The following is a 10,995-nucleotide window of genomic DNA, read 5'->3' as shown; positions in this document are numbered from 1 at the left end:
CAAGCACTTAGTCCAGTGCTCTGCACACAGTAAGCATTCAATAAGTACGATTGAATGAATGAATGACCGTCTCTATATGTTGCCAACTTGAACTTCGCAAGCATTTGGTACAGTGTTCTGCACACTGTAAGCGTTCAATAAATACGATTGAATGAATGAATGACCATCACTATATGTTGCCAACTTGTACTTCGCAAGCACTTAGTCCAGTGCTCTGCACACAGTAAGTGCTCAATAAATACGATTGAATGAATGAATGACAGTCTCTATATGTTGCCAACTTGTACTTCCCAAGCGCTTAGTACAGTGTTCTGCACATAGTAAGCGCTCAATAAATACGATTGAACGAATGAATGAAGCACGCTGCTTCTCTAACGCATGCGCGTCACCCTCCCCGCGTTGGTTGGGCGGGGGCCGCGGCGCACGCGCGTTGGCCCCGCGTCGCCCTCCCCGTGTCGGCTTGGAGGGCCCGATGCGCATGCGCGTTGGCCCCGCGTCGGTTGGGAGGGCCCGATGCGCATGCGCGTTGGCGGCGCGTCGCCCCGCCCACGTTGGCGGAGAGGCGCGCGCGGGCCGCGGCGCAAGCGCATTGCGCCCGCGTCGCCGGGCCGGGGCGGACGGCGTCTGAGGCGGCGGAGCCCTCCCGTCCCAGTCATGGACGGCTTCGGCTTTGGGCCGGCGGGCTCGCTGAGGAAACCGCCCCGACAGGAGAACCTCGAGAAGATTGACATGTCGCTGGGTGAGGGGACGGACCGGCGGACCGACCGACGGGCCGACGGACCGACGGACCAACGGACGGCCCGGGTCCGGGCTGGGCCAGACCAAACCGGGGACGGACGGACGGACGGCTGCGCGCGCACCCGTGGGGGGGGCCGAGGGGGAGAGGGGGCGCGCGCCAGTGCGGCGGTTTGGGGCGAACCAAGTGTGCGCCTGCGCGGGGGGCGCCTCCTCAGGCGGGCAGTCATTCATTCATTCAGTCGTCTTTATTGAGCGCTTCCTGTGTGCAGAGCACTGGGCTAAGCGCTTTGGAAAGTACAAGTGGGCCACATAGAGAGACGGTCATTCATTCGTTCAGTCGTATTTATTGAGCGCTTCCTGTGTGCAGAGCACTGGGCTAAGCGCTTGGGAAGGACAAGTGGGCCGCATAGAGAGACGGTCATTCATTCATTCTAGTCGTACTTATTGAGCGCTTACTGTGTGCAGAGCACTGGACTAAGCGCTTGGGAAGGACAAGTTGGCAACACATAGAGACGGTCATTCATTCATTCTAGTCGTACTTATTGAGCGCTTCCTGTGTGCAGAGCACTGGACTAAGCGCTTGGGAAGTCCAAGTGGGCCACATAGAATGACGGTCATTCATTCATTCTAGTATTTATTGAGCGCTTACTGTGTGCAGAGCACTGGACTAAGCGCTTGGGAAGGACAAGTGGGCCTCATATAGAGACGGTCATTCATTCATTCTAGTCGTATTTATTGAGCGCTTCCTGTGTGCAGAGCACTGGGCTAAGCGCTTGGGAAGGACAAGTGGGCCACATAGAGAGGCGGTCATTCATTCATTCAGTCGTATTTATTGAGCGCTTACTGTATGTGCAGAGCACTGGACTAAGCGCTTGGGAAGTTCAAGTGGGCCACATAGAGAGACGGTCATTCATTCATTCTGGTCGTATTTATTGAGCGCTTCCTGTGTGCAGAGCACTGGGCTAAGCGCTTGGGAAGTTCAAGTGGGCCACATAGAGAGACGGTCATTCATTCATTCAGTCGTATTTATTGAGCGCTTCCTATGTGCAGAGCACTGGACTAAGTGCTTGGGAAGTCCAAGTGGGCAACATAGAGAGGTGGTCATTCATTCATTCATTCAATCGTATTTATGGAGCGCTTCCTGTGTGCAGAGCACTGGACTAAGCGCTTGGGAAGTTCAAGTGGGCAACATAGAGAGGTGGTCATTCATTCATTCATTCAATCGTATTTATGGAGCGCTTCCTGTGTGCAGAGCACTGGACTAAGCGCTTGGGAAGTTCAAGTGGGCCATATAGAGAGACGGTCATTCATTCAGTCGTATTTATTGAGCGCTTACTGTGTGCAGAGCACTGGACTAAGCGCTTGGGAAATCCAAGTGGGCCGCATAGAGAGACGGTCATTCATTCATTCTAGTCGTACTTATTGAGCGCTTACTGTGTGCAGAGCACTGGACTAAGCGCTTGGGAAGTTCAAGTGGGCCACATAGAGAGACGGTCATTCATTCATTCTGGTCGTATTTATTGAGCGCTGCCTGTGTGCAGAGCACTGGACTAAGCGCCTGGGAAGTACAAGTGGGCAACATATTCATTCATTCAGTCGTGTTTATTGAGCGCTTACAGTGTGCAGAGCACTGGGCTAAGCGCTTGGGAAGTTCAAGTGGGCCACATAGAGAGACGGTCATTCATTCATTCAGTCGTATTTATTGAGCGCTTCCTGTGTGCAGAGCACTGGACTAAGTGCTTGGGAAGTCCAAGTGGGCAACATAGAGAGGTGGTCATTCATTCATTCATTCAATCGTATTTATGGAGCGCTTCCTGTGTGCAGAGCACTGGACTAAGCGCTTGGGAAGTTCAAGTGGGCCACATAGAGAGACGGTCATTCATTCAGTCGTATTTATTGAGCGCTTACTGTGTGCAGAGCACTGGACTAAGCGCTTGGGAAGGACAAGTTGGCAATGTAGACGGTCATTCATTCATTCATTCAGTCATACTTATTGAGCGCTTACTGTGTGCAGAGCACTGGGCTAAGCGCTTGGGAAGTACAAGTCGGCAACAGAGACGGTCATTCATTCATTCATTCAGTCGTATTTATTGACCGCTTCCTGTGTGCAGAGCACTGGACTAAGCGCTTGGGAAGGACAAGTGGGCAACGTAGACGGTCATTCATTCATTCATTCAGTCGTACTTATTGAGCGCTTACTGTGTGCAGAGCACTGGGCTGAGCGCTTGGGAAGTACAAGTGGGCAACGTAGACGGTCATTCATTCATTCATTCAGTCGTATTTATTGACCGCTTCCTGTGTGCAGAGCACTGGACTAAGCGCTTGGGAAGTTCAAGTGGGCCACATATAGAGACGGTCATTCATTCATTCTGGTCGTATTTATTGAGCGCTTCCTGTGTGCAGAGCACTGGGCTAAGCGCTTGGGAAGGACAAGTGGGCCACATAGAGAGACGGTCATTCATTCATTCAATCGTATTTATTGAGCGCTTACTGTATGCAGAGCACTGGGCTAAGCGCTTTGGGAAGTACAAGTGGGCCACATATAGAGATGGTCATTCATTAATTCATTCAGTCGTACTTACTGAGCGCTTACTGTGTGCAGAGCACTGGGCTAAGCGCTTTGGAAAGTACAAGTGGGCCACATATAGAGACGGTCATTCATTCATTCAGTCGTGTTTATTGAGCGCTTCCTGTGTGCAGAGCACTGGGCTAAGCGCTTGGGAAGTACAGGTGGGCAACATAGAGAGACGGTCATTCATTAATTCATTGTCGTATTTTTTGAGCGCTTACTGTGTGCAGAGCACTGGACTAAGCGCTTGGGAAGCCCAAGTTGGCAACATATAGAGACGGTCATTCATTCATTCTGGTCGTATTTATTGAGCGCTTCCTGTGTGCAGAGCACTGGGCTAAGCGCTTGGGAAGTCCAAGTGGGCCACATAGAATGATGGTCATTCATTCATTCTAGTATTTATTGAGCGCTTACTGTGTGCAGAGCACTGGACTAAGCGCTTGGGAAGTCCAAGTGGGCCACATAGAATGACGGTCATTCATTCATTCTAGTATTTATTGAGCGCTTACTGTGTGCAGAGCACTGGACTAAGCGCTTGGGAAGTTCAAGTGGGCCACATATAGAGACGGTCATTCATTAATTCATTCAATTAATCGTATTTATTGAGCGCTTCCTGTGTGCAGAGCACTGGACTAAGTGCTTGGGAAGTCCAAGTGGGCAACATAGAGAGGCGGTCATTCATTCATTCATTCAATCAGTCGTATTTATTGAGCGCTTCCTGTGTGCAGAGCACTGGACTAAGCGCTTGGGAAGTACAAGTCGGCAACATAGAGAGACGGTCGTTCATTAATTCATTCAATCGTATTTATTGAGCGCTTCCTGTGTGCAGAGCACTGGACTAAGCGCCCGGGAAGGACAAGTGGGCAACATCTAGAGACGGTCCCTACCCAACAGTGGGCTCACAGTCTGGAAGGGGGAGACAGACAACAAAACCAAACATACTAACAAAATAAAATAAATAGAATAGATATGTATAAGTAAAATAAATAAATAAATAGAGTAATAAATATGTACAAACATATATACGTATATACAGGTGCTGTTGGGAAGGGAAGGAGGTAAGATGGGGGGATGGCAGGCAGTCATTCATTCACTCATTCAATCGCATTTATTCAGTGCTTACTGGGTGCAGAGCACTGGACTAAGCGCTTGGGAAGTACAAGTGGGCAACATATAGAGATGGTAATTCATTCGTATTTATTGAGCGCTTACTGTGTGCAGAGCACTGGACTAAGCGCTTGGGAAGTACAAGTTAACCACATATAGAGACGGTAATTCATTCATTCTAGTCGTATTTATTGAGCGCTTCCTGTGTGCAGAGCACTGGGTTAAGTGCTTGGGAAGTCCAAGTGGGCAACATAGGGAGACGGTCATTCATTAATTAATTCATTCAATCGTACTTATTGAGCGCTTACTGTGTGCAGAGCACTTGACTAAGCGCTTGGGAAGTCCAAGTTGGCAGCATCGAGAGGCGGTTATTCATTAATTAATTCATTCAATCGTATTTATTGAGCGCTTCCTGTGTGCAGAGCACTGGACTAAGCTCTTGGGAAGTACAAGTGGGCAACATATAGAGACGGTTATTCATTAATTAATTCATTCAATCGTATTTATTGAGCGCTTACTGTGTGCAGAGCACTGGACTAAGCGCTTGGGAAGTACAAGTTGGTAACATATAGTGACGGTCATTCATTCATTCATTCGTATTCATTGAGTGCTTACTGTGTGCAGAGCACTGGACTAAGCGCTTGGGAAGTACAAGTTGGCAACATGTAGAGACGGTCATTCATTCAATCGTATTTATTGAGCGCTTACTGTGTGCAGAGCACTGTACTAAACGCTTGGGAAGTACAAGTTGGCAACATATAGAGGTGGTCCCTACCCCACAACGGGCTCAGCAGTCTAGAAGGGGGAGACAGACAACTAAACAAAACATATTAACAAGATAAAATAAATAGAATAGTAAATATGTAGTCATTCATTCATTCAGTAAGTTCATTCATTCAACAATAATAATAATGATGGCCTTTGTTAAGTGCTTACTAGGTGCAAAACACTGTTCCAAGCGCTGGGGAGGTTACAGGGTGATCAGGTTGTCCCACAGGGGGGCCTCACAGCCTTAATCCCCATTTTACAGATGGGGTAACTGAGGCCCAGAGAAGTGAAGTGACTTGCCCAAGGTCACACAGCAGACAAGGGGTGGAGCTGAGATTAGAACCCATGACCTCCGACTCCCAAGCCTGGACTCTTTCCACTGAGCCATGCTGATTCATCATCATTGTCAATCGTATTTATTGAGCGCTTACTGTGTGCAGAGCACTGTACTAAGCGCTTGGGAAGTACAAGTTGGCAACATATAATGCAGTTGTATTTATTGAGCGCTTACTACTACCAATAATGGTAGCGTTTATTAAGCGCTTACTGTTTGCAAAGCACTGTTCCAAGCGCTTGGGAGGTTACAGGGTGATCAGGTTGTCCCATGGGGGGGGGGGGCTCACAGTCTTCAGCCCCATTTTACAGATGGGGTAACTGAGGCCCAGGGAAGTGAAGTGACTTGTCCAAGGTCACACAGCAGACAAGTGGCGGAGCTGAGATTAGAACCCATGACCTCTGACTCCCAAGCCCGGGCTCTTTCCACTGAGCCATGCTGATTCATGCAATCGTATTGATTGCGCTTACTACTACTACTACTACTAAATGATAGCGTTTATTAAGCGCTTACTCTGTGCAAAGCACTGTTCTAAGCGCTGGGGAGGTTACAAGGTGATCAGGTTGTCCCACAGGGGGCTCACGGTCTTCATCCCCATTTTACAGATGGGGTAACTGAGGCCCAGAGAAGTGAAGTGACTTGCCCAAGGTCACACAGCAGACACGTGGCAGAGGCGGGATTAGAACCCAGACTGAGCCCCCCCTTCCTCTCCCCCTCTTCCCCTTCCCCACCCCCCCGTCTTACCTCCTCCCCACCCCCACAGCACCTGTATATATGGATATATGTTTGTACGTATTTATTACTCTGGTTATTTTACTTGTACATATTCTACTTATTTTATTTTGTTAATATGTTTTGTTGTCTGTCTCCCCCTTCTAGACTGTGAACCCGCTGTTGGGTAGGGACCGTCTCTATATGTTGCCAACTTGTACTTCCCAAGCGCTTAGTACAGTGCTCTGCACACAGTAAGCGCTCAATAAATACGATTGAATGAATGAATGAATGAACCCATGACCTCTGACTCCCAAGCCCGGGCTCTTTCCACTGAGCCACGCTGATTCACGCAATCGTATTGATTGAGCGCTTACTACTACTACTAATAATAGTGATAGCATTTATTAAGCGCTTACTGTGTGCAAAGCACTGTTCTAAGCGCTGGGGAGGTTACAAGGTGATCAGGTTGTCGCACGGGGGGCTCACAGTCTTCATCCCCATTTGACAGATGAGGGAACTGAGGCCCAGAGAAGTGAAGTGACTTGCCCAAAGTCACCCAGCTGGCAATTGGCAGAGCCAGGATTTGAACCCATGACCGCTGACTGCAAAGCCCGGGCTCTTTCCACTGATCCACGCTGCTTTACAGAGCACTGGACTGAGCACTTGGGAAGTACAGTTCAACAGATAGAGACAGTCCCAACCCAACAACGGGCTTGGGAGTCAGGTTGTGGGTTCGAATTCCGCCTCTGCCACTTGTCTGCGGTGTGACGCTGGGCAAGTCACTTCACTTCTCTGGGCCTCAGTTCCCTCATCTGTAAAATGGGGATGAAGACTGTGAGCCCCACGTGGGACAACCTGATTCCCCCCAGCGCTTAGAACAGTGTTTGGTGCAAAGGAAGTGCTTAACAAATACCATCATTGGAGAAGCAGCGTGGCTCAGTGGAAAGAGCATGGGCTTTGGAGTCAGAGGTCATGGGTTCGAATCCCGGCTCCGCCACATGTCTGCTGTGTGACCTTGGGCAAGTCACTTCACTTCTCTGAGCCTCAGGTACCTCACCTGTAAAATGGGGACTAAGACTGTGAGCCCCACGTGGGACAACCTGATCACTTTGTACCCCGCCCCCAGCACTTAGAACAGTGCTTTGCACATAGTAAGCGCTTAACAAATGCCAACATTATTATTATTATTATTATTATTATTATTATTAGTAGGGGGAGACGGATAACAAAACAAAACAAGTAGACAGGCATCAATGCCATTAAAATAGATCGATTGAATTGTAGCTATATACACATCGTTGATAAAGTAAATAAGAGAAATGTATACAAATAAAATCGATCGAGTAATAAATATGTAGAATTGCATATACGACTGTGAGCCCACTGTTGAGTAGGGACCGTCTCTATATGTTGCCATCTTGTACTTCCCAAGCGCTTAGTACAGTGCTCTGCACACAGTAAGTGCTCAATAAATACGATTGATTGATTGATATACAAGTGCTGTGGGGAGGGGAAGGGGGAATGGAAGGAAGCGATGGGGAGGGGAGGAGGAGCAGAGGCCAGCGTGGCTCAGTGGAAAGAGCACAGGTTTGGGAGTCAGAGGTCGTGGGTTCAGATCCCGGCTCCAACACTTGTCAGCTGTGTGACTTGGGGCAAGTCACTTCACTTCTCTGCGCCTCATTTACCTCAACTGTAAAATGGGGATGAAGCCTGTGAGCCCCACGTGGGACAACCTGATCACCTTGTATCTACCCCAGCGCTTAGAACAGTGCTTGACAAATAGTAAGCGTTTAATGACTACCATTATTATTATTATTAATCCCGGCTCTGCCACTTGTCTGCCGTGTGAACTTGGACAAGCTTCTTCACTTATTTGGGCCTCAGTTACTTCATCTGTAAAATGGGGATTAAAACTGTGAGCTCCACGTGGGACAACCTGATTACCCTGTATATAACCCATTGCTTAGAACAGCGCTTGGCACATAGTAAGCGCTTAACAAGTACCACCATCACTATTATTGTTGTTGTATCTACCCCAGTGCTTGGCACATTCATTCATTCATTCAATCGTATTTATTGAGCGCTTGACTGTATGCAGAGCACTGTACTATAGTAAGTGCTTAACAAATGCAACTATTATTATTATTATTATTATTATTATTATTATTATTACTATTAAATGGACTATAGTAGGAGGAGGAGTTGGAGGGGGCCAAAGAGCCCGATATCCTTAGGGAGAGGACTGGCTGGTTCCTGTATAGGCCATTCAGTATTCATTCAGTCGTATTTGTTGAGCGCTTACTGTGCGCAGAGCACTGGACTAGGTGCTTGGGAGAGTGCAATACAGCATTAAACAGGCACATTCCTCTCCCACAACGAGCTTACAGTCAAGAAGCAGCGTGGCTCAGTGGAAAGAGCACGGGCTTGGGAGTCTAGAGGTCATGGGTTCTAATCCCGGCTCTGCCACATGTCTGCTGTGTGACCTTGGGCTTGTCACTTCACTTCTCTGTTCCTCAGTTCCCTCATCTGTCAAATGGGGATGAAGATTGTGAGCCCCACATGGGACAACCTGATCACCTTGTATCCCCCCCAGTGCTTAGCACATAGTAAGTGTTTAACAAATGCCATTATTATTATTATTGTTATTGTTATAGTTGGGGACTTCAGAAAAGATAGCACCCCGCCGGTGCTCAGGACCAGTCTCATTGGCAGTTAAATGCCAGTGGAGACCTTGGCTCATCTGGCATCGAACGCCAGGTGCCTATGCCCAGGGTTAGTTCAACCATCCTGTAGATACTGATGTCTGTCTCCCCCCTCTCTAGACTGTGAGCCCGTTGTGGGCAGGGAATGTTGCTGTTTATCGTTGTATTGTACTTCCCCAAGTGCTTAGTACAGTACTCTGCACACAGGAAGTGCTTAATAAGTACAAGTGAATGAATGAATAAAAGTAGGAGTTACCAGGCCTTGAAAATGGGATTGAAGTTTTGGCTTGAATAACATGGGATGTGTGATATGCCGTGGAGATGGTTGTAAAATAACGTTGTTCCAGGCATATATATATATATTTGGATCTGGTGTGTCCAGACTTCACTGATGTGTGATGACTACATCAGGTGTGTCCATTTTATTGAGTTACTCTTAATCATGGGCCTACTGGGGTTCGTATCTCCTGAAACAGTCATGTAGACGAGTCCCTTTTCCTGTCTGGAACTTTTCATTTGTTTATTCATTCGTTTAAGTCATTCAATCAGATTGAGCGCTTACTGTGTGCAGAGCACTGTGCTAAGCGCTTGGGAGAGTACACTACAACAATAAACTGACACATTCCCTGCACACATGAGCTCACAGTCTGGGAGGGGGGCGGGGGGGAGTTGGACTTTAATATAAATGACAGCTATGTACGTAAGTGCAGTTGAGCTGGGGAAGGACAAAGGGAGCAAGTCAGGGCAACGCGGGAGGGAGTGGGAAAAGAGGAAAGGGGATGCTTAGTCAGGGAAGGCCTCTGAGAGGAGATATGCCTTCAGTAAGGGTTTGAAGCGGGAAGAGAAATTGTGTTGCCGATTTGTACTTCCCAAGCGCTTAGTACGGTGCTCTGCACATAGTAAGCGCTCAATAAATACGATTGATGATGATGATGATGATGATGGGGCGGCTTTGAGGAGAGAGGGCGTTCCAGGCCAGAAGCAGGACGTGGGCCAGGGGTCGGCTGTGAGATAGGCGAGAATGAGGCACAGGGAGAAGGGAAGCACTGCACTAGAGGAGCGAAGTGGGCAGGCTGGGTTGTAGTAGAATAGCGAGGTGAAGTAGGAGGGGGCAAGGTGATTGACTGCTTTAAAGCCCATGGTAAGAATTTTTGGTTTGATGTGAAAGTGGGCGGGCAACCTCTGGAGTTTTCTGAACAGTGGGGAGACGTGTCCTGCACTATTTTGTAGAAAAGTGATCCGGGCAGCAGAGTGAAGTATGAACCCCAGACTGAGCCCCCTTTTTCCTCTCCTCCTCCCCATCCCCCCCGCCCTACCTCCTTCCCCTCCCCACAGCACCTGTATATATGTTTGTACAGATATATTACTCTATATATTCATTCATTCAATCGTATTTATTGAGCGCTTACTGTGTGCAGAGCACTGTACTAAGCGCTTGGGGTATTTTACTTGTACATATTTACTATTCTATTTATTTTGTTAATGATGTGTATCCAGCTTTATTTTTATTTATTCTGGTGACTTGGCACCTGTCCACTTGTTTTGTTTTGTTGTCTGTCTCCCCCTTCTAGACTGTGAGCCCGTTGTCGGGTAGGGACTGTGTCTATATGTTGCCAACTTGTACTTCCCAAGCGCTTAGTACAGTGCTGTGCACACAGTAAAGTGCTCAATAAATACAACTGAACTTAACTTTTCCAAGCCTCAATCAATCAGTCGTATTTATTTTATTTTGTTAATATGTTCTGTTTTGTTGTATGTCTCCCCCTTCTAGACTGTGAGCCCGTTGTCGGGTAGGGACCGTGTCTATATGTTGCCAACTTCCCAACTTCCCAAGTGCTTAGTACAGTGCTCTGCACCCAGTAAGTGCTCAATAAATATGATTGAATGAATGAATGAACCAGAGTGTGGAGAGGCAGGAGGTTGGGACTTGTTTAGTTGTCTGTCTCCCCCTTCTAGACTGTGAGCCCATTGATGGGTAGGGACTGTCTCTGTATGTTGTCGATTTGTACTTCCCAGGCGCTAATCACAGTGCTCTGCACACAGTAAGCGCTCAATAAATACGA

At 47.9% G+C, this 10,995-nt stretch overlaps 1 protein-coding gene across 2 annotated transcripts in view; it reads left to right on the top strand.

The window, feature by feature from the left end:
• The first annotated feature begins 614 nt into the window (after positions 1 to 614).
• Positions 615 to 10,995, top strand: part of FYTTD1 (forty-two-three domain containing 1) — a 59,158-nt gene continuing 48,777 nt past the window's right edge. For both annotated transcript variants that reach the window (XM_038743297.1, XM_038743303.1), the window contains exon 1: positions 615 to 739. In XM_038743297.1, coding sequence (XP_038599225.1) covers positions 655 to 739 — 85 coding nt within the window. In that variant the 5' untranslated portion in view covers positions 615 to 654. The remainder of the gene's footprint in view (positions 740 to 10,995) is intronic.

Source organism: Tachyglossus aculeatus, chromosome 1 (assembly GCF_015852505.1).
Source record: "Tachyglossus aculeatus isolate mTacAcu1 chromosome 1, mTacAcu1.pri, whole genome shotgun sequence".
NCBI classification, from domain to species: domain Eukaryota; kingdom Metazoa; phylum Chordata; class Mammalia; order Monotremata; family Tachyglossidae; genus Tachyglossus; species Tachyglossus aculeatus.
Note: the sequence above shows the minus strand (reverse complement) of the source record. Positions and strands in the feature narration are given on the sequence as shown.